Genomic DNA, 24,858 nt, shown 5'->3' on the forward strand with positions numbered 1-24,858 from the left:
CAAGGCCTCCCCTCTGTCACTGGTCACTTCTGCTCTGCAAGGTGAGAGGCAGAGTCCCTTAGACAGAAACCAAGACCTCAGAGAAGATGGCCTGAGAACAGCAGGAGTCAGGGTATCTGATTGCAGCTTTGCAAGGAGAACGTGGCTTTGGGGAAAGTCACATGAGTGTAAGCAGGTGCAGGGGCAGCTTGCTCATCCCTTCTTCACTCCACTCATTTATTCATTCATCATTCATTCATTCTCTCACTCATCTAATGTTGACCTGGTGCCTACTGTGTGCTCCACTGCACATGTGGTGCAGAGGGTGTGATGGGGACTAGGGTGTCATTACCCAGGTACCTACCTTCAGCTTGTGTTCCCTCTCTTTAGTGACCTTGGTGAGCAGCTTGGCTTTCTGCCGAGTTAAAGCATCGACCAGTGCATCACACTGAGCAACTAGGCAGGCTTCATAGTCCAGTCCGTTTTCCTGGGGGAAGCAGAGAACTTTAGGGAGAAGACAGGCTGAAACCTGGGCAGAGCTAAACACAAAGAAATATTTCAGAGAAGCTCTTCCTAGAATCATGTGTAACATTATTACATTGGAAACAATGTGAACATGAATCGGGGAGGAGTACCATGAATCTTGACACATCTGTACAATGGAATATCCCACAGTCATTCAAACCTTGTTTATTAACAGTTTTTAATGTCATGGAAAATGCTCATGAAAGACTGACATGAAAAAAAGGAGGGAGGAGGTTACAAGTCATGTACAGAATAATCTGTATACGTGCATGTATACGTGCATGCACACGTATGTCTAAATCATGGGAGAACATGTCAAAATGGTGAAGCAGTCACCTAAGGTGGGCAGATATTGGTGAACTTTTTCTTAGCTCTGTCTATTGTTCTCTACTTTCCAAAATTTCTACAATATATAGTTTTGCCTTTTATAATTGGAAGACAGTAAACCCAAAATACAGTGCTCTTGCTGTAGGATCTTTCTTGGTCTTAAAGAATCCTTCTGAAGTCAGCATGGATTCCAACCTTGTGTTGTGGGCTGTGCTCTCACCCCCAGCACCCCAGAATATGTCTGGAGATTGGGCCTTTTGAGGGTGATTAAGTTAAAATTCAGTCATGAGTGTGGGCCTAATCCAAGATTAAGAACGCAATGCCTGTGGTCCCTCCTCTCCATGCAGACACTGGAATATTTCATGGATTCATCATCTCTATGAACCAGTCCTCCATGCATGCACATTCACATAGAGCATATGCATGTGCACTCTCCCCTACAGACAGCTCCTGAGGCCAGAGACTGTGCCTTATTGATCTGTGTTGGGCTCAGCATGTGACACAGCATGGGTGCTCAGTAAACACATTGATTCAGTAAATGATGCATTGATATATCGATGCATTTAATCAATGCGTCTGAGGCTATGCAGTAGGACCATTAAAACTTCTATGTTCATCATCAATAAAATGCTAGCCAGAGGACTTTCCCTTTCCTTTTGCCACTTCTCATCTGTTTCCTACACAATTTCCCTCCTAGTGCTGGAGCTCTGCTCACCTGGATCTGCTGCAGGATGTTCTTCAGCTGGACCAGAAACTCCTTTGCTTCTTTTGCCTTATCGGAAACCCCATTTAAGGCCTGGGACAGTTGGGCCTAAAAAGATATCACGTATTGCAAAGGAAAATTAGTGCAGTTTGTACTGCACCAGAAAGGCTGGCATGTGTGAGAGGCTAGGGTGGATCCCACATACCCACCATCCTCATGCAGGCAGAGACCACTATTAACCCACAAGCCTTAACCAATTGCTTATTCCTCCAGCAATGGTGGATAAATGTTGACTGACCTATACTCTCCTGCCTGGACCCCAAAGCTGGATAGAGGTAAGGAGTGTTCAGATAATTGGTTGAGGCTGACAGGTCTGCTCCTGATAGTTGCAGAACCCAGGACCAGAAGGCAAATAGAGCCTTCTCCTCCCATGGCAGTTCTATCCCTCAAATGTTTAGGTATGGACATTTCAGGCCCCAGGTCACCCCACCCCACCCCTTTTTGGTTCTTTTGGCGTGGTAGACAGGGAAGAGGCCTGCAGGGCCTAGAAATAGGCTGGAGCCATCTGGACTGGGAACTCTAAGGCATCCTCTAGAGGTGGGATACAGGCTCTATGGCAGTCCCCCTTAACCCTCAGGAGCTCTCACCTTGCAGGTGTGGACAGAGGAGGGCCAAACAGGACATCAGTCCCACCAAAGGTGGAATTGCCAGCCCAGAGGGAATCTATGGTCTTTAGCATCAGGCTTCTTTTTTTTTTTTTTTTTTTTTTTTAATTTTTATTTATTTATGATAGTCACACAGAGAGAGAGAGAGAGGCAGAGACATAGGCAGAGGGAGAAGCAGGCTCCATGCACTGGGAGCCCGACATGGGATTCGATCCCGGGTCCCCAGGATCGCGCCCTGGGCCAAAGGCAGGCGCCAAACCGCTGCGCCACCCAGGGATCCCCATCAGGCTTCTTTTTAACAAAATGCATACACACACAATTGAATTTGTCTTTAAACCTAGCTACCACAGAGACTGATGACCTTGACTGTTAAACATATTAAATGAGTCACATTTTTCTAATTAAAAAGCTGAAGGTGGAGCCAGAAAGGTCAGGGTCATATCCTGCCCCTCCCTTGCTTTCCTGACGTCTTTGCTCAAATATCACCTGGTTAGTGAGGCCTTTCCTGATGACCCCATAAAATAGCCCTCCTCCCTTGCCCTGCTTTGTTCATCGCTATCTGACAGTTTCCAGTTGCTTGAATATAAGCTCCCTAGCACAGGGAGCGCTGGTTTGTTCACATCTAGAAAGAACGCCTGGCACATGGTAGCTTTACAGGCATATTTGTGGAATGAATGAATCAATGAATGGGATTCTTTAGACCATCCCAGGATTCTCAAAGTGATATTCCCAGACCAGTAGCATCAGGGTCACCTGTCACCTGGGACTTTGCTTGAAATGCAACTCCTCTGGCCCCACCCCCAGGCCTGCTGATCAGACTGGGCACCCCCAGGAGCCTGTCTTTTATGAAGCTCTCTGAGGGGATCTAATGTAGTTTGAGATCCACTGAACTGTACAAATGCAGCCTGGCTGAGCATTTCTCAGGAATGTGGTCAGTGAAGCCATGGCATGCAAGAAACGACTCAAGGAGTCATGTGGAAAGAGAAGCAGGGAGCCTCAGACCTAGGAAGCACCAACACTCAAGGTGAAGGAAGCTGGGGTTTGGGCTCTGCTCAGAGAAGATTCTCCACTGCCTTCCCCATCCCTACCCCTGCCCAGGGGTTTAGTCTCCTCCCACCATGGCTGGCCCAGGGTGTGCCTCTTCCATCCTCCCTCCCTCCCTCCCTCCCTCCCTCCCTCCCTCCCTCCCTCCCTCCCTTCCCTCCCTCCCTTCCCTCTCTCTCTCCTTCCTTCCTTCCTTCCTTCCTTCCTTCCTTCCTTCCTTCCTTCCTTCCTTCCCCCCCCTCTCTCTTTTAATTTAAATTTTAGTTAGTTAGCATATGGTGCAATATTGGTTTCTGGAGTAGAATTCAGTGACTCATCACTGACATACAACACCCAGTGCTCATCTTAGTATTCATCCCCAGGATGTGCCACTTTCTACTGCAAGTATCTATGCACAAAGACTAGCCAATGGAATTTATGGAAATGACAGAAGGCTTCTATGTCTGCTCGGTCCACTTTGGCAGCCACCAGCCAAACGTTGTACTGAACATTGAAGGGCAACTAATGTAACTGAGGAGCTGCATTTTAAATTTTATTTAGTTTAAGCTTCAACCCCCACATGGAGGTGGCTACTGTTCTGGACAGCACAGATCTCTGCATCCATCCTTGGAGGGGTGTGGGTCCTAGGATTAATGAACCCATCCCCAGATAGCTGCACCTGCAAAGGAGACTGAGAAGTCAGCATTGTTCATGGGCCCCAAGGGGATCTTTAACAACAGGGATTTTATTTTATTTTTTTGATGATTTATTTATTTGAGAGAAAGAGAGAGAGCACATGTGAGTATGAGCAGGGGGAGGGGCAGAGGGAGAGGGACTCTCCAGCAAACTCCCCACTGAGCTTGGAGCCTGATGAGGGGATCAATCCCAGGACCCTGAGATCATGACTTGAGCTGAAATCAAGAGTTGGACTCTTAACTGACTGAGCCACCCAGGCGCCCCCAAAACAAGGATTTTATTTTTTATTTTTTTTTTTTTTACGATAGTCACACAGGGAGAGAGAGAGAGGCAGAGACACAGGCAGAGGGAGAAGCAGGCTCCACGCACCCGGAGCCCGACGTGGGATTCGATCCCGGGTCTCCAGGATCGCGCCCTGGGCCAAAGACAGGCGCTAAACCGCTGCGCCACCCAAGGATTTTAAATTGAAGTTATCAGTATCTAAAAAGTGTAGCACTTCCTTCCCTATTCTGCTCTCCCAAAGCATGAGGCCTACAGAGGCTGCACCAGTTCCTTCCCCAAGAAGGGGCCCATTTCCCATTAACCTATAGTATCCTTGATGCTGGGCGCTTTGTCTTTTGTTTTTGCATTTCTAGCCAGTGGTGCTGACATAAAGTAGGGACTCAGAAAATGCTCACTGGCTGATTAAAAAGAGCAGAGTGATTGCTTGCCTGGAGGTACATGCTAACACAGGACAGATCCCAGGAGCTCCATCACTGCTGCTTGCACCCTTTGCCAGTGAGAAGCCCTGAGAGGCTGCCTCAGTGAGGGTCCTCCACCCTCCAGCTGGTATTGGTGCCCGCATGGCTCTGTCCCCACTCTATCCAGCCAGTGCCAGCCTCCCAGCAGCCCAAACCACCGCAGGGCCTGTCCACCTGCTTCCTACTTGGCAAGTAGACCAAGGAGTGTGGCAAGGGGCCCAAGAACAGAGTAGTTTTGAAGGACACCAGTGACCTTAGACAAATACTCAGCTCAAAGGGGCTCCAAGGGGATCTTTAACAACAGGGATTTTAGACACTCAGTAGACACTGCTAGCAGGCCCACCAGCCTTGCTGCCTGACCTTTCCTGCTCCTTCTTCTCAATGACCACCTAGAGAGGATACCAGAGCACAAACCATCTGAGGGCCCAGCAGTGTGCTCATTTGCATGAGGTCTCCAATGCCCTGGTCTGTTGTTCCTCCATGGGAGAATGCCTGATGGCCATGTAAGTGCTGGGGAGGGAGGGCATTGGGGCTGGTCCTGCAAGCACATACTTGTACTTTTCTTGACCTCGATTGCTCCTTGTGTGAAATGAGCACAAGTTACCTCAACTGCCCAGAGGTACAGCATTGTGAAAACTGGACCTGGGTGTTCAAGTGGAAAGGGAGAAAACGTTTTTGGGGTGAAGGTAGAAATCATTTCTCAAGAGACAAATAAAATCTTAAAAAAAAAAAAAAAAAAGTATTTCCAAGCTGGGTCAAACTAACTGCTTCCTAGCCCAGCATCACAGCTTCACCAGCAGCTCCAAGGAGCAGCTTCTAGGTACACAGGACAGTTCTCTGCCTTCATCTTCCATTCTGGATGGTGGCACAGTGCATTATAATGCATTAGGCATGAAGACTCTGGGCTACTATAGTTCAAACCCTGGCTCTGTCACCAGTTAGCTGGGTTTCTTCATTTCTGTGTTCTACAGTGTCCCACCTATAAAATGGGAAAGACCTCACAAGATGTCATATGTTTATGCTTAGTAACATAACACAAGCATTCTCGAAATCCTCTTTAATTGTTCAATCCAGGCCTGTCATATATGAATTGTTGTGGACTGAGTGTTTGTGTTCCCCCAGAATCCATATGTTGAGGCCCTAACCCCATGTCATAGTACTTGGACGTGCTTTGGGAGGCAATTAGGTCATGAGGGTGGAGCTCCCATGATGGCATTGGTGTCCTTAGAGGGAAAGACAGGAGAAATATCTTACTTTCTCTCTCTTCTTGTGCATGTACCAAAGAACAGAGGTTTCAATAGGAACTGACTCAACCAGCCCCTGGATCTTGGACTTAGAGCCTCCAGAACAGTAAGAAATGAATCTGTTGTTGAAGTCACTTGGTCTATGGTATTTTGTTATAGCAGCCTGAACAGACTAAAGCATGAATTTATTTAAATTATCTAGCTAGTCCCTAGAGTGGGGCTCCCTGCTCAGCAGGGAGTCTGCTTCTCCCTCTCCTGCTGCCCCTCCCTCCTGCTTGTGCACTTTCTTGCTCTCCCTCAAATAACTATATTTTTAAAAATTGCCTAACTGGAATTAAAAAAAAAATTTTTACTTATTTATTCATGAGAGACACAGAGAGAGGCAGAGACATAGGCAGAGGGAGAAGCAGGCTCCCTATGGGGAGCCTGATGTGGGACTCGATCCCAGGACTCAGGGATCATGACCTGAGCCGAAGGCAGACACTCACCCACTGAGCCACTGGGCTCCTGCCTAACTGGGATCTATCATAGTTTTGGTTCAAATGGCCTCAGAGATAATTCTCCTATTTGTCATGGTCACTCCTAAGCTGCTTCCTTTCAAACGCAGTCTTTATTCGCTAACATCAGGTTACCAGCAGGAATGCAGGAGGTTAGACACCAAGGATGTAGATACGGCTCAGTTCAACCTCTCATTTCACACACAGAGAAACTGAGCTTCTAGTAAAAGGTGACTGTAAAGGAGTGCATGAGTGTGTGAGTGTATGGTAAATGGTAGAAGACACACACTGTGGGGGTAGTATGCCATACGCACCACAGACACTCATTAAACGCTTGTTTTGTGAAGTTGCCCAAGGTCATACAGTTTGCTAGAAGCCATCTTGTTTGAATGTAAAAGCCCTAAAACTCTGTGCTCAAGGAGTTTTAGGAAACTATTGTCCTTAGGCTTGAAGGGGGTGGGGACATAAGATCCATGTTATTATTATTTTTAAGATTTTACTTATTTATTAAGAAAGAGGGAGAGCATGTGTATGCGTGTGCATGTGTGTGCAAGTCAGGGAGGGGCAGAGGGAGAGAGAATCTCAAGCAGACTCCACACTGAGCACTGAGCCCAATGTGGGGCTTGATCTCATGAACCTGAGATCATGACCTAAGCAGAAATCCAGGGTCGGACCCTTAACTAAGACACCCAGGCTCCCCGAGACCCCATCCTATTATAATATCTATTTGTGTGCATCTAACATCATCTACTGAAGTTTGAGGAACATTTTTTCCATGAGTTGGGGAATCTTTCCTTTTAGTGCTATAGACCCCACTACTAAATGAGAAAAGGCAAGGCCCTCAGTGGAGCCATTAGTCACCATCTACTAGGGTGTGAGGTGGGGCTTTGAGTTCAGTGCTGTCCATATGCACTGATGGGGGCTATGCCCAATTACACGCTGAAGATCATCACTTAAAAGTAATGCCAGAAAATTGAACCCTGCATATCCAAGTAACCTCCTGACCATTGTCTCTCAAACACAGCTCTGAGCATGTCATTTCTTTCTCACCAGCACTCTCCACCTCCCCATTGAATCAAGGTCCAGCCCCTAGCTCAATGTCTAAGGCTCTGGATGTTGCTGCCCTCTCTAGTGTCACCTCCCAGCGCTGCCCATGTGGTTTCTACTCTTAGGTCAAATGGGACTCAGCCACCCCTGGGCTTCTGTCCTCCCCACCTTGACTCCTGCAGTGCCTTCTGCTTCATAAGAAATCTTGCTCCAGTTTTGCTTGCTGTTGCCTGTTAACATACCATTGATCTGTAAAGACCCTTCCCAAATGCCACCTCCTCCCGAAGCTTTTGCTACCTTCCCCAAATGAAGTGTCCCCTTTGATCTCAACAGGTCTGGCTTCTAGGATGTAGCTCACTGCCTTTGAGACATGTGGCCCAGAAGAAGTGTAAAGCTTTCCTGTAGGCCGATACCAGGCCCCTGATGCCTGGCAAGCTTGTCCTGTGCATGTTGTGTGAATAGAACCATGCCTTACACCTAGAATGTGCTGCATAAATATCCATGTCAGTGATTTTGTTCTAGATTTTGTCTGATTAGTTCCCTTGAGCTATGCAAGACTCAATTCTCCCACATGCTGGGCATAATTAAAAAGGCCGTGTGGCCACTCTGAACCTACTGTTTCTAGGGCGCAAAGCCCCATATGGTACTGGGCACTGGCAGTCTGACCCTGCTCTGCTGATCAAGATGCTTTTCATGACTTCTGGGCATTAACTCTTTCTAGTTAACTGCCACCACTGATCCACCCAAATGTAGTCATATAAGGCAGGATTTCAAATGTCCTTCCATACCTGGCTTCTGCTTGAAGGCCAAGCATTTTTCCACCTACTCCTGCTCACTCCCTTTTCTAAGTGACCTGCCAACAGCTGAAAAAGCCCTTTCCCATAGCATTACCCCTTCTCCAGCTGGTGGAGAGCAGCTGTTTTCCAGTCTTCTCCAAACTGCTAGCCACAGGCTTTAAGAGCTCAGTAACCAAATAAACAAAATTATCCTAGTGGTCAGCCTAAATTGAAGCTTGAAAACACAGAGGTGGGCCTTACTATTGAAATAGATATAGTGACAGAGCCGGGGATTGGAAAACCTAGCACTCCACTCCCTGGGGACAACTCATAGGAGAGGCAGGTGTATGGAGGTTCTGGGTGAGGGGCAGGGATTGACCCACACAGGTGCTAAGATGGGAATGGGGACACCCCCTCTCTCCAGTGAGGTAGTGGCAGCCAGACCTCCCAGATTCCTTGATCCCATATGATCTCTCCTTCCCAGTAGGCTCCCAGGACTCAATACCCATCCCCAAGGGGCCAGGTCATAGAAACTTTGTTCCACAGAGTGTGAAGGACTGATGCTACGGGGACAAGATCCTTAGGCAGAAGTCCACTTAGGGAAAGATCAGACCACTATTTGCTGTGAGGGAAGAAATGCTGGGTGGCAGGTCTCTTCTGTGTTTACTGTGGGTCACATGCTAAGGGGCGCCCCCCCCCCCCCCCCCAGTAGCAGAAAGTATCTTTGGTGGAAGAACTAAGCAACCAGGGATTACCTAGGAAGCTTCTTTCCAGTGGATGTGGCCCAGATTTGGAGGGCCCCCTGAGGCAAAACGGCATAGAGGATCAGCTCTGTCCTCACTGACTCCTGTGTTTCTGGCCACTGAGCCAGTAAGGAGACATGGTATTTGAATGGGGCTCTAGATGCTGATCCAGTGCTCTGTTCTATGAGCCTGCCACCTCAGAACCTCTAGATGGAGGCTGCTGGCATGGCCCTATCCACACTGAAAACCTATATCTATGAAGACAGCAACCCTCCCTACTGACCCTCTACCCCAGGGCTGATGTGAAATAGGAGAATACTCTGAGGGGATCTACCTTTCCTTTATTTCTAGACTTATTCAGTTCCCCTGGTTGTGAGTTCCTAGGGTATATTAGTTTCTTATTGCTGCTATGATAAGTTACCATAAACGTAGTGGCCTGAATCAATACTGGGTGTATTCTCTTACAGTTCTGGAGTCTTACAGGGCTAAAATCAAGGTGTCAACAGGGCTGGGTCCTTCTAGAGAATCTAAGGGAGAATCTGTTTCCCTGACTCTTCACTGTAGAGGCACATGCTCTCCTGGGTTCCTGGCCCATCCTCCATCGGTCAGCCCCTTGCTGTGGTCCTCAGGTCTCCTACTACTAACTCTAGCCTCCTCCTTCCTCTTACATGGACCCTCATGCTGACATTGGATACAGATGAGTCATCCAGGACCATCTCCTTATCTCAAACTCCTTACACCTGCAAAGTCCTTTTTACCATATAAGGTCACATAGTCACAGGTCTGGGATTGGGATGTGGGTGTCCTTGGGGAACATTATGCAGCTTGCAACACCTGGCAACTGAATTTATCCTTTCCAGTGTGATCACTGGAATGTTCAATGTCTGCTACTTCAGACATACTCTTGGGGTGAGGTCACGTTGGGTGTATTCAGTGTTCTATTCCCAGCTCTGAGCCAGGTGCCTGGCACATCATAGTGACCAGAAATGGTGCCTGACTGAAGGCCTGTTTCCACTTGAGTCCCCAGTTCCTTCCTGAGGTCACAGGGCAGGTATCAAGACAAGACCCATCCATGGAAAACCTGTCCTCTGAGGCCAGAAGCAGGGGTTCTACTGAAAGGGGTGTAGTTTTTGTGCCTCAGGACACATTCTGGCTGCCTGAACCCAGCTGCAAGTTGTCTTCTCTTACAATGCCACAGCTCTCTGACACGGGGGACATCCCACTAACAACAAAAGGATAAAGAACAACATTCACTAAGCACCAAACCTTTACATGCCTAATTTAGCTGATTCCTCACAACCTCTTAGGGACATGCTATTATTATCCTCATTTCATAACGGAGAGGACTGAGGCTCAGAGACTTGAAGTAGTTTGCTCCAGATCACCCAGCTGGAAAGTGGTGGAGCCAGGGCTCAAAACCAGGTTTTTCTGAACCCAAAGCCCATGTGCTTAGCTCATGCTGCTTTCAGATACTCAACCAACATGGGGAAAAGAGAAAACCTGATCTTACACCAACACTCCTTGGAGGCAGGGCTGGTGGGCTGGGATTGTCCCTTATCTCTGGCTGCAGCTTTAGGGTTTTGTTTTTTTTTTAAGATTTTATTTATTTATTCATGAGAGACACACAGATAGAGGCAGAGACATAGGCAGAGGGATAAGCAGGCTCCCTGCAGGGAGCCCAACGGGGGACTCGATCCCAGATCCCAGGATCACAACCTGACCTGAGGGCAGCCATTCAACCGCTGAACCACCCAGGAGTCCTTGCAGCTTTAGTCTTGAACAGATCCCTGCCCCTGTCATTCTGCTTGTTCAGGCTGCCTATCTGCCACTATCTCAGTTATTTGTCAGACCTGAGCTCCATTCTCCACTCCATGAAAATTTCAAATATGCAAGGGCCATAGCAACTTTCCAGATGTCAAAGTGACGTTCCCTTCAGCCTGGGTGATGTGCCTGCACAGCCACGCAGCCTTGTGGCCCACCCTCAGGAGAAGGAGATGCTGAGCAGTATTTATTTCCCAGTCCAGTCCTACCCTGGGGGCGGGCTTATTGGGGAAAGCAGGAGAGCAGAGAGTGCACCAGGTAGGTATATGAGAGAGTGGGCGTGTTGTCCCCACACCTCATTTAACATGGGTCCTAATGCAATTGAAGGGTGGGAGGGATTATGTGGACACAGTCATAGAACATAGCTCTCAAAAAGATGTTTCTATTTATGATCCTGACACTATTTTCCATGTGTGGGTTTTCCCCGCACACCAAGCAACACCAGCTGAGTGTCCTCCAATTCAACTCAATACCTAGAGATAGCATCAGATCCCATAGGTCAAGAGTTCAGTCCTACAAGACTGTCCACCACCCATTTTAGATGCCCATCTCAAGCTCACATATTACTTGTGCTTCTGAAAGACTGGCTGTGGATCAGAAGTTCCCAGGACCCCCTCCTTGGGTTTGATTAGTTTGCTAGAGCAGCTCACAGAACTCAGAGAACACTTTACTTACTAGATTACTAGTTTATTACAACGAGATATAACTCAGGATTGGTTAGATGGAAGAGATGCCTTGGTAAGGCTTGGGGAAAGTGCATAGAATGTCTATGTCCTCTCTGAGCTGGCCACTCTCCCCAAATCCCCATGTGTTCACCAACCAGGAAGCTCTCTGAACCCCATCCTTTTGCGGTTTGGTGGAGGCTTCATTATAGAGGCATGATGGATTAAGTCATTGGACACTGGAGATTGATTCAACCTCCAGCCTCTCTCCCTTCCCTGGAGGTTGGGTTGGAGGTGGGGAGGTGAAGTGTAGGGGTAGGGTGGGGAGGTGTGGGTGGGTGGGACAGAAGGGCCTAACTCTCCAGGCACAAGGCCATCTGTAGGTTACCCAGGGGCTTCCCAAAAGTCACCTTATTAATATAAAAGAAAACTTTATTGCTTTTATCCCATAGGATATTCTAGGGTTTTAGGAGCTCTGTGCCAGGAACTGAGATGAAGACCCTCATCTATTTTATTTATAGATGGCAATATCATACTATCACATCAGGAGGGTATATGAGGCAAGAATAGGGAGGTAGGGGTGGGGCATGCAGGCAGCTCAACTCTAGAAGAGCAAACAGACAAGAGGACTTGCTTTTATCTGCGAAGGGCATGCCCAATGACTCACTCTGCTCTCACTAGAACTAGATGTCCCTCATCCTAACCAGGGGCCCATTTGCAGCAGGTCTCCATGGGGAAGTGCCACCAGTACTTCTGTACATATCCCGGCTCAGAGCGAGATTGGTGTCCCTACTCCTCTGCTGTTGGGGCACTTGGCTTCCTCTTGACCTGCCTTTCCCACACCCCTTCCTACAGCCTGACACCCTCTTGGGAGACAGTAGAAAAGGGACATGTATTGAAAAAGGAGCTGGGTATTCAGCAAGCATTTGGTAACCTCACTTGACACAGGGGAGGAGGTTGTGAAATGGGGTTACATGGACCACAGGGGGTTTCTCCCACCTTTTCATCTTCCACTCACTAATAGGTGTTGGTTTTTTAAATGTGTGGCTGATGGTAATCCCTACGAAGGGTTAAAAATGCCTGAAATCCTCTGATTTCAGAACAGCAATAATAGAGACATGTGGGATTCACTTAAGAAAATGAAAAGGCAGGGGCTCCAGGATAAGCAGAGAGATTACTTTCCAAGTACCCTCCTGGGCCCTGATCCAGTAAAGCTCCTGGCCTACCCTGTCTGGCTCATCCCAGCTTCATGGCCTCTTCCCTGGTGGGAGCACCTGAGATCCACTCCTTTGGGCAATTTTAGATTTTCCCCATTACAGATGAGAAAAATAGAGCCAGGAACCCTTCCAACTTCCTTCTTTTAATTTCCTTAGACCCCTCAAAAGTAAGCGGATGGAATGGAGAGAGGTCTAGGGGAAGAGGAGACTGCTTTTTAGCAGAGAGGTTTCAGATAAAGGCTATGTGAAAGTGGACAACAAGAATGGATGCAGTGTAGCTACATGTCAGCTGGCTAGACTCAGAAATCCCTGCAGATGGACATTTCCACCGAGCCAGCCACTCAGGCTTTGGTATATGGGCAACAGAGACTGAGGGGCTCTGTTCCCCAGGTCATAGTTCAGCTTCATATTTACTGAGACCCTGAGAGCAGAATAAGTGGACCCTTCAATCTGCCCACCACGTGCTCAGAAGCCCTGCTGAGTGCTCACCCAGGGACCCCTAGAAGTGGACTTTGGAGTCAGGGTCTGAATGCAAACTCTAATTTTATGTGACTGAGTTTCTTACACTTTCTGAGCCTTTGTGTCCTTACCTGTGAAATGGGGTAATGATATCCACTCCACAGGGCTGTCTCAGGTTCATGGAAAGCCCTGGGTTTAGGGGCCAGCACTCTACTAATAAGACCCCAGAGGGATCCCTGGGTGGCGCAGCGGTTTAGCGCCTGCCTTTGGCCCAGGGCGCGATCCTGGAGACCCGGGATCGAGTCCCATGTCAGGCTCCCGGTGCATGGAGCCTGCTTCTCCCTCTGCCTGTGTCTCTGCCTCTCTCTCTCTCTGTGTGTGTGTGACTATCATAAAAAAAAAAAAAAAAAAAAAAGACCCCAGAGAGGCTTCTCCAGAAATTGCAGGAACCATAGTTTTCCTGCTGTTTACCATCCAGATCTTCATAATAGAACTTTAATTTTGCTTTGAGAAATTGCCTTTTCCCCATGGGGTACAGTCTAGTGGGACTGGAGTCGGCCCTGATACCATTGCCTTCACCCCTACAAGGAGCAAACACCGCCTGATCTAGACCAGCAGTATGCCAGCTACTTGGAATTTGAAACTGAGCAAAGGGACAAAGAGACTAGAAAAATAAGCACGTGTTCTGTTGCTCCCTGTCCAGACTCCTGGTAGTAGACTGACTATTCCTGTCGAGCTTGCTTCTTAGCATTGGAAAAGCCTGCGGAGCCAGAATGCCGTAATTGAATCCTGACCCACATACTCTGTGAGCTTGGGTGAATCATTTCGTCTTTCCCTGCTGCCATTTTCTCAGCCATGAAAAGGGTGATAATGGTGGTAGCTACTTTATCGTGTTAAGTGACTTCATACATGTGAGAAGGTGAGAACAGGCAACACTATGCGTGTGCTCACTGTTGTTATACTTTCAACACCATCTTTTAAAACTCTCACTGATTCCACGAGTACTCAGAAAAAAGTATTATATTTCCAATAAATTCTCTTCAAGTTAACCAGAGTTTATTTCTTTTGTTTGCAACAAAGAACTCTAACTGATTTAGTGGTTAGGAAGCCAAACAAACACAAAGATAGCTATGTTATAATTCATGATTCATGCTGCACCTTGATGAATGCCATCTTTATGGAGGTGGTGAGGCGAGAGGCCTCTTTTCCTTTCTAACCACGACTCATCTTCAGGCTACGACTCTCCAAATGCTGACAGCTTAGGAGTTCTCCATGAACTCCTGCCCCCAGGCATGCAGGGGGAGCAGTCCAGCCCGCAACTGGGATCTGGAAGCTGCCAATATTGATAATGTCAGAGTCCCCAATCACACTTCCTGGCTAGGATTTAATGCTGAGCTCAAAAATAAGAAGAGGCAAGCCTGGTGGCTGATATCACCAGGATGTGGCTTCCAGTCATTAGATAAACCCGTGGGCACACAGTTCCTTCCTATTCTGATAAGGGGGGTCAGTTAGTGCCAAATGACCCTCAAGAGTGCACATGTGCAGGAACCAGACTCAGAATAATTGGAAAATTCATGCCCCGCTGGGACTTGGGCTTGTCAGTTCCTGTTGCAGTTAACAGGCAAAGGCAGCAGCTGGTACCACCTTCCAGACACAAACCACCTTAGCACAACCTGTCAGGCTGCTTCACACCTCTGCACCTTTGCACTTGCTGTGCCCTTCTTGCTTGCCAATGCACACAGTTGTCATTCAAAACTTGGCTCAAGTGTCCCTCCTTCATGTTGTCTTGCCCTCCAACCCCGACCCTCCCTGAGTCTATAGATGGATCTTTTCTGGGCCTGCATGCCACCCCACACTTCATTATATTACACTGTCATCCAGTCTTTATTTTTTCTTCTGCTAAACTGAAGGAGGATGGAGACTCTGCTTCATTTTTTATTTTTAAGATTTTATTTATTCATAGAGATAGAGGGAGAGAGGGGCAGAGACACAGGCAGAGGGAGAAGCAGGCTCCATTCAAGAAGCCTGACGTGGGACTGGCTCCCGGGTCTCCAGGATCACACCCGGCTGCAGGTGGCACTAAACCGCTGTGCCACCAGGGCTGCCTGACTCTGCTTCATTTTTATATGAACTACCAGGGTATAGTCAGTATTTGTTGAATAAATGATTTTTTTTTTTTTAGTTGACAATAAGACAGGGAAGTTTACAAAGTGAACCAAGGATCAGATACAAGGACTAGAACTCTATCTTAGCTTTGAATCTGACATGCAATATGATATTAGAATGATCACGCAATTTCCCTTCTTACTCTTTGGGGTAACTTACTATACAAAAGGATTATATGATTCTCATTTGTCATTAACCACATAGAGATATTATGAGGAGAACATACGTATTGAGGTATACTAACTATCTCAAACTATCACTTTTAAACTTGCTCAGGAAGTGCTACATTTATGTTTCTACCATCGAAGAGTACATGGATTTTATACAAACTGGAACTATCCAGAAAAAGGTTTAGAGAAAAAAAGTTCAAAGAAAACCAAATAATAATAAAAAACAATTTTGGGATGTCTGGGTGATGCAGTTGGTTGAGTGTCGACTCTTGGTTTCAGCTCAAGTCATGATCTTAGGGTCATGGGATTGGAGCCCCACGTAGGGCTCCATGCTGAGCAGGGAGTCTGCTAGTGATTCTCTCTCCCTCTCCCTCTGACCCTTCCACCCCATGCTCTCTCAAATAAATAAATAAATAAATTTTTTTAAAAGACATTTTTAGTCATCTCTGAATAACATGTCCTGTTCCAGGAGTTATACGTGTGACAGGAAGTATCTCTCTATATAGTTCAGGGGATCTTGGGAAAAAGCCCAAATTTCAAAAAAAAAAAAAAAATTCAAGTCTAAAAAGAAACCTAAATAAGGGTCTGGTAGAGGACACCACTAGGTTTAAAAAGTGTTTCCTCAATGTTATGCAATCAAAGGAAAAGAGAAATATTTTGACCAAGAAACAGGGCAAGTCTCAGAAGAGAGACAAAGAATAGTGAAGTGGAAAGAGCGGGGTTGTATCAGACAGCGTAAGCTAGTTAAGCTATCATAACAAACACCCCAAACATAGCTCAAAAGCTTCCAACAGCAAAGATTTACTTCTTGCTCACACAGAGTGCTCACCACAGGTCACCTGTAACTCAATTTCGTATCGTCTTCATTTCAGGATCCAGCTAAAGGAGCATCTCACATTTGAGATGAGGAAAAGGAGCTACAGCTGAAACACATACTGACTCTTGGAGCTTCTCCTGGGAGGTGATGCATATAATGTCAGCTCTCACTTCATTGGTGCCATGAGTTACATGGCCCAGCCTTGTATGAATGGGGTAAGAAACACAACTATCCCAAAAGGAGAGCAGAAAGTACTTTGAAGAAATAATAAAATGTAGCAACGTGATGTCGGGAATCAGGCTGACTTTGTCTTTCCTTTACTAGCCATTGGCTCTTGGGTGAGTTTTTACTCTTCTAGAGTCTATTTGTTGGGGATTATAGTGCCTACTTCTTACTTATAACAAGTAAAAACAAACAAACAAAAAAACCGGAATGTGTGCCTTTTTTTTCTTCCTTTCCCCTGGGTCACCAACCCCTCCTTCTACCATTGCCTTCTTTATCCATCCTCTACCCTCCTTGCTGCTGACTTCAATGCAATGGATTTGACAGGAGTCCCGTACAGCTTGGGGCAGGAAAGTATTTGAGATACGTATAGAGACATATTGTATTTATCTATCTAGCCACTATTAAGGTAATTTGTGTGTGTGTGTGTGTGTGTGTGTGTGTGTTATACATAAGTTGTAAGAGTACAGGTGATTTTTCACATTTTTCTTTACATCTTTGTATTGTCTGAATTTTTTAAACAATGAGCGTTCTTCTTTTACAATCAGAAAAAACAGGGCAGCCCAGGTGGCTCAGTGGCTTAAAGCCGCCTTTGGCCCAGGGCCTGATCCTGGAGACCCAGGATCGAGTCTCACATCAGGCTCCCTGCATGGAGCCTGCTTCTCCCTCTGCCTGTGTCTCTGCCTCTCTCTCTCTTTCTGTGTCTCTCATGAATAAATAAAATCTTTAAAAAAAAAGAAAAGAGAAAAAAACACTAAATCTATTTGTTGTTGTTGTTTTTTTTAAAAAGCACATTACTAAGTAAGATCACCTTTGAAATCTCCATCCTGAACTGCTAAGCAATTTTACAGCTGAAAACAAACAGCTCCATGCTCTTTCCCCCAAAATACCTTCTAATTCAGGATATTTAAATGTGAGAACAATGTCCTGATGCAGCAATTATATATATATATATATGTGTATATATATATATATATACACATATATATATACACACACACAAATTTATATATATATATACACACAATTTTATATATATATACACACATATATATATTGCTGCTTTTATTTTTTAATTTTAATTCCAGCATAGTTAATATACAGTGTTAAGCAATAACATTTATTATGGTAATCCTGAATGATTAATATTTTCAATATAGTTACTTTTGGTGATTATCATGAGGACTCATGGGAAAATTGTAGGGTTGGAAAGTTGTAAGGGTGAAAAGTTGTAAGGATGAAACCTGCTTCTCCTGCATTCTTCTCCATCTTTCCTAGGAGTCTTCAGAGCCCTGCAGATGTCCAGCACTGCCATCTAACACCCCTAGCCCTCCCCCAAACTACCCCCCCCAACTCCAGGACCTTCATTGCCCTTGACCCACAACTGGAATCTAAATCCCCACACCCATAGTGAGCCTGGTTTCTGCAACATCAGGAGCAAAGCCATTCAGTGTGGCTGAATATTTTCAGAGGGCTTCAGGAAACAATTGGTTTAATCTGTCTGGATTTGTGCTTTTGTCTTTCAATTGCCAGCTCTTTTTTGATTCATTCCTCTACCCAGATTGACTATGAATGTTATTGTGTGCCATGAGTTGAATTGTGTCCCATACAATTCCGATATGAAAATCCTAATCTCCATTATCTCAGAATGTGACTTATTTTGGGGTTATGGTCATTGCAGATGTAATCTGTTAAATTAAAATGAAATCACAGTGTAGTAGGGTGGGCCCTTATCAAAGGTGTCTGATGTCCTTATAAAAAGGGGAAGATTGGACACAGTGACACACACACTTGGGGAGAATGCCACGTGAAAATGGGAGTTCACAGCCATAAGCCAAAGAACCACCCCAAGCTAGGAGAGAGGCCTGGGACCCATCCTTCCGCAGAGGCTTAAGAGGGAGTGTGGCCCTGCTGGCATTTTGATCTCTGATTTCTAACCTGCAGAATAATGAGAGGATGCACTATGGCTGTTTTAAGCCACTCACTTGTGATCATTTGTTTCAGTAGCCCTAGCAAGAAAATATATTATGTATACTTTTGTATCCTGCCACATATTATTTCATATGTATTCACTGCATGGAATCATATCACACACATTCTGTCTCACATCATAAATATGGATATCAGGGAAAGGGAAGCAGGTCAAGTTTCTGGTACCTTCAGGAAAGTGGGGGACTATAATGAATGAGTGCCTTAAAGGTACAGTAGGTACTTTACTTACTTCATCTAAGCTCGTCCCACACCAGCTTCTCCAGGGTGAAGAAACAGGCACAGAGGCATCAGAAACTGACCCAAAGGCACAGCTCCAAAGACTTTTTGATTTCAATTCACATCTTCCCCATAACTTTAGCCAGTGAGGGACCAGACGGTTGGTGCAGGTGATCCTGGGATGGATCTCTCTAGATATCCATTTAATGTGATGGTGTGAAGTGGTCCCATCCAACGATGGCACTGCTTCTCAGCACTACTGCAGGAGGACTCCTGTGATCCACCTCTGCCCCGGTGCCCTTCCACACCATACTTGACCTTGACTTTCATGATAATAACCATGGCATTAGTGGATTTCTTCTACTGAACACCTACTAGGAGGTGTGTACTGCCTTGAGTTCTTCAAGCACATTATCGCATTTAGTACAAACTCATTCCATGGCAAGTGATAGAGTTTTAGGACTGTTGTCTCTAAAATGAATTTTTTTATTCCCCACATTCTACTGCCTCCACAGCATAAAGATTTCAGTAATGTCACTTTAGTAGATTTCTGCTCAATCTAGCCTCTGGACAAGATGTAGCAGTGTGTAAGTGAGGTATGGAATTGTCGAATTGCTATACTGTGTACCTGAAACTAATGTAACACTGTATGTTTGATTATATTGGAATTAAAATTTTAAAACTTAATGAAAAAAAAGTCTGGGTAAAGTCACACCGACACTTCCAGCTAGCTTCTGTCATGCCATGAGATCAGCTCACTGTTTCTGAAACCTCTTAAGCATAAAATGAGAGAAGGAAGTTCCATGTTAATGAGTGTAGATGGCTCTTTTCAATCAGGGGCCCAGAAATATGCAAAATATGCCCCCCCCTTATTTTCCATACCATTGGTTGGAATGCCCCTCCTTCATGAATCACTCTGTTCCATGATTCACCATGAATTAATAGGAACTGTGCTGGAATAGTCATTTGTGGTATTGTTGTTAGAATACATTTTGGAGTTTTCACTATTCCTTTATGAAATAAATGTTTTTCATGGCCTCTTGGGTGCCAGCTACCCTGCTGGATACTGTGAATACAAAGATAAATAAGACACAGTTCTTGCTGTCAAGAAGGTCAAAGCAGAGTGTTATTTATGCATGTGAGGGATAAAGTTGGTTAAATAAAGAAAGACACCTGGTAAGTCTGTTAGCTGCAAGACACCATTGATTAATAATATAATAAGATATAAATAAGAACAATCTAATCAAGATGAGCTAGAGTATTAGAAGGAGAGTCTATAAAGGCTCTGAGAAGACTCAACTGGCAGAAAACTAAAATTAGGCACAGTCAAAACCATGCTTGCATGAAGATAGGCCAGAGATCAGGTGATAATGCCAATCATGTGTGGATAGTACCAAACAAGCCTGGAATAGGATGTCAGGTACACAAACCCCCAGGACCAGAATCCTGACTTTGCCAATGTACAGAAGCCCTTTGCTGAGCAAAGGTAGGTGAGATTTGATGTTTTCTATCTCCTAAACTACTTCGTTAGGATCAGGTCAATTGCAGTCACTGGTAACTATTATAGAACTGTCTTTGTGACAATCATGTTTGATGAGAATTGGTCTTAGACCTTTCTTTCTGTGGTCAAATTATAGAAAAGAGCATTTGCCTTTTTGTTGGGACATCTCCTTCCTTTTCACTTCTCCAAATTCTTCCAGTCAACTCAACTTTCCTCTTTTCACATAGCCCTCCCTCATGTCTCTGTTGGTATGGCCCCCTACTTTGTGCTCATTCGTATTCATACTTAGGGTTGGTTTCATACACTTTCAGCACCAGTTACCTGTGCTCTCATGTTGTTCTTTATTTCTTGTGCATCAGTGGAGAGATGAACCCTCTTGTCTAATGACTGGAGCTAATGACCAATACAAAATCATCCTTTTAATCAACCTTTTGGTCCATTCCCTTTCATTGCCTCCTTCCTCCTGTGAATCTCTTTTCTCATCTAGCTTTCTTATTTCTTTTTTTTTTGTCTCTTCCTTTTCCATCCTTATCCCCTTAACTAAGCAAAGCAAACTGAAATGTTCAGAAGTTTTTGCTACCAGGTTTTACTGGCAAACAGGCTAAATATAACAACCTGGGAAAATGATAAAAATTTACAAGAATCTTCCAAAGGAATATAGCCAGGCGATTCCTGCTCTCCACTGAAATTGAAATAAAGCTAAGATTCAATCTTTTTTAGCCTCTCAGGCTAGATGTCCCCTTAAATGTGGCTTCTGGAATCCATTTATCACATCATTCTTTTACCACTCCAGATCTAGAATGTTCTCAGTAAGTCTCAGATGCTAAAAATGAAGAATTGAAGATCCCTTATTTATTTATTTTTTAAATTTTATTTATTTATTTATTTATTTTTAAAGTATTTTATTTATTCCTGAGAGAGAGAGAGAGAGAGAGAGAGAGAGGCAGAGACACAGGCAGAGGGAGAAGCAGGCTCCATGCAGTGAGCCTGACATGGGACTTTATCCCGGGTCTCCAGGATCAGGCCCTGGGCTGAAGGCGGCGCTAAACAGCTGAGCCACCAGGTCTGCCCAGCCACCAGGGCTGCCCCTTTTTTAAAAAATAAAATCAGAAATGGCATTGTATTTCTCAATGTCCCTCTGCTTTAAGTTAATGTGTGTTAATCCTTGGCACTCTACCAGCAGATAATAAGCTGCTTGAAAGTAGAAACTAGATCTTAAACATCCTTCTTAACACCTCACACAGTGCTGTACATTTAAGTTTTTTCTTTCTTTCTTAACAAAACTCCTCATCGTTCATGACATCCTCATCGTTCATGACATCAGTTCAAACATCATCCTCTATTCAATCTCCCCTCACTATTATTTTCCCCTTCTGAAACTCTAGGCAGAATTAACTGCCTTCTCCTCTCTCTTCCCTCACTGGTCCATTCACATTTCAAATATGGCACTCATTCCATTTTTTTTTCATTCCACTTTTTAACATTAGTTCCATGTATATTAGGTTGGTTATAAAATGATTCCTCTCCTCTAGTTGTCTGCAAGCTCTCCTGTAGCCTGTTTTATATGTATCCACAGTCTCCAGCACAGCCTGTGAATTATGGTAGATGCCCAACAAATGCTTATCCAATGGAATGTTTTGCTTGGATAATACAAAGAGCTATGAGCTGATTGATATTTGTCCTTCAGGTGCTAGAGGAAATGCTAATAGACTCAGGAATGAAGCTACCATAACTGAGCAGCTTTAACTCATACTTTATTTGGGCCCCACCGCAGAGATACCAGAATTATCATCACCATAACACTACCACTATCCTCATGACACCCGGCAAACTCCAGAGGAGCAAGAAACATGACAGATGATAGCATGAATCCTGCCTGTTTTACGCAGATGGCTCTGAGGCCTGTATACTCAAACTGAAAGAAGCAGCTTTGGGAACCAGGGGGCTGTGTATAACTTCCTATGATGTACATGAAGCAGAAATCACTGAAGAAATAATTTCAATTTTGATTTAATCCTGTTGGAAGATAATTTTCTTTTCTTTTTGGAAGATAATTTTCTATGGGTCCCTCGTTCCTATAAGTCTGACCAACAAGATTGCTCTTTTTTTGGACAATCTTTCCAAGAATGTTTGTATAGGCAACAATCTTGGAAGCTGGAGATGCATCTCTTTCTGGAGCAAAGTGTCCCATACTAATCACCCATTATAATGGATTTGGGCTCCCTAAGTTTGAAGTTCCTCTCCTGTGATATGACCTACTATGTGTGCAGGTGGCATCTGGCCCTCTTCATACTACCTGGTGTGAGTGGGAGATCAGGAAAACTGGCACAAAAATGCTGATACTCTGACTACTGCGGTTGCTTTGAGTGGTAAATTGTTCTTCATTTCTGATGTGGGAGTCTCATGTCTTCTGCCTGCATCCATGAAATTGTGGTAAGTGAATTTGATAGACTGTACATAGGCTAAAATCTCAAACCTCTCACATTTCCTGACACTATCACCCCCAGCAGGATTTTCTTGCCTCTAATGTGCCCTGACTTGTCCCTCTGTGAGGAAGACAAACATTCATCAGTGATAAGCTGCAAATACTTGTAAAGGTAACCAATTTGAGAGGTAATAACCACACCTTCCAAACAAGCTGATGGTATGTGGTGATATTCCCATGAAAGATGTGAAATAGGGTGAATGATCCTATTGTCTAGAGCAGGTACAGTTATTTTGGAGTCTCTTTATTATATGGGACTGAAAGGGAACAGTCACATGTCCCAGTGACTGGGAAGGTCCCTGTTCCTTGAGCTGAATGTTTTCAAGCAGCATTTCTTTAACAGTGACTAAGCACTGCTCAGAATTCTGTAGGGTATTAATGAGATTTTCCAGAGGTTTCTTGTTCTCTTGGTTTTATTCAAGCAGGCCACTATTTGCTTCCTTATTAATCTATTTCAAAAGGTATTTAAGGCAGTTTGCAAGGGTCTGTGGAATTCAATAGTGCATAACTTAAAAGAGAGAATGGAAGGGTGGGGACATAAAATGAAGCCAGAAATAAGTCTTGGAATCTGTAACATAATTAAATCTACTATGTATGCACCAAATATTTGGCTCTAAGCATTCTAGCAGCTGAAGAGAAAAGTGAAACCTGATTAGTTACACAATCTAAAGTGACTCCTAGATTAAAAGAGGGAAACGTTTGCACCCCAGAAGTTGGCTTGCAAGAGGAATGGGACAGTCACTGCAGGGAAGTACAAAGCCCCATGAGGACCCTTCTCCCTTCCACAACAAAATCCTAAGCCACTAGGGACAAGCAACAACCCTATCCTTCTATCCCATCACTCTGAGCAAGGTGAAGACCCATGTGGCTGGAGAAAAAGAAAAGAGAAAAATCATATCTTTCTGGGGTGGAGGGGCGGGTAGGGAGATGCAGAAAGCAGTCATTGGGCCAGGCTATTTGAAACTTCCTACTGCTGGAAAAGGGGCAGGACCACTACGAAAATGCAGAGGAAATCTGGAAAGGGTTAATCAGTTGACATGACACAGCCTAGGAAAAAATCAGTGAGCCTGAAGAGTAGTCAATATAAATTATTGAAACTATAACACAAAGAGACAAGAGGAATGATTAAAGAAAAAAGAATAGAGCATCTAAGAACTGTAGGACAATATCAAACAATCTAACATATATATATATATAATTGGAATTCCAGAAGGATGAGAAGAGAGAGAGAGAGAGAGAGAGAGATTGAAAACAGAGCAAATGAATTATCTAAATAAATAAATAAGAGAATTTTCCAAAAATAATAAAAGACATCAAACCACAAATCTAAGAAGCTCAAAGAATCCCAAGCAGGATATGAACATATAAACTTCTCTCCATTATTGCTACATCTCTCCTAATTCAAGTCCCCATCTTTACAGCCCAAACTACTCCAGTAGTCTCCAGTTGGTCTCACTGCCTCTGCTCTGACCCTCTACTCTTGCTATAAACAGTAATTAGAATGATTTTTTTAAAAAATGACTCCTCAGCTTAAAGGCCTCCAGCTGTCTCCTACTGCACTTATCTGGGGCCAGGCCCTGACTCCTCTGCACCCTGCCTATCTCTCTGCTCTTACTACATATTCATCTTTTTTTTATTACACTCCAAACACAGGGGCCCATTTCTGTCCCAAACACACTGGGCATCTTCCACCTCTGGTTCTTGGTTCTTGTTTACCCTATAAAACATGCTGCCTTCGGAACTGGGCAGGGCTGGCTACTTCTTACCCAGTTATCAAGTCTCGCTTTTTCAACCTTCCCCACAAGGAAGTCCCTCAAGTCTTTTTTTATCACATTATTTTACTTCCATCCTAGTGGATATCAGAAATTATCTAATATCCACTAAGAAATCATCCAATATCAGAAAATATCCCATTTATTTATTTGTGTGCTTGTTGATCTTCTTTCTCTTTATGTTTATGTTCTGTGGGAAGAGAACACATCCTTCTGTGGCCTAAATGTTTAGAATGGTACCTGGTATGATATAGATATTCAAGATTTACTTGTTGATTGAATAAGTAATTAGTTGAACCGAAGAATAAATACCCATTAGAAGTATAAGCTCAGAAAAAAGATTAATGTTCAAAATGCGCCCTCTGCTTTTTAGTTATCCATATACTAGAGATT

General features: G+C 44.6%; 1 protein-coding gene across 2 annotated transcripts in view; it reads right to left on the reverse strand.

Moving 5' to 3' along the window:
- The window catches only part of TRIM67 (tripartite motif containing 67), a 49,486-nt gene that overhangs the window by 14,721 nt on the left and 9,907 nt on the right, over positions 1–24,858 (reverse strand). For both annotated transcript variants that reach the window (XM_077894526.1, XM_077894525.1), the window contains exons 2-3: positions 1,547–1,642; positions 344–466 (exon numbers count right to left, since the gene is read on the reverse strand). In XM_077894526.1, the coding sequence (XP_077750652.1) occupies positions 344–466; positions 1,547–1,642 (219 nt within the window). The remainder of the gene's footprint in view (positions 1–343; positions 467–1,546; positions 1,643–24,858) is intronic.

Source organism: Canis aureus, chromosome 4 (genome assembly GCF_053574225.1).
Source record: "Canis aureus isolate CA01 chromosome 4, VMU_Caureus_v.1.0, whole genome shotgun sequence".
Taxonomy (NCBI): domain Eukaryota; kingdom Metazoa; phylum Chordata; class Mammalia; order Carnivora; family Canidae; genus Canis; species Canis aureus.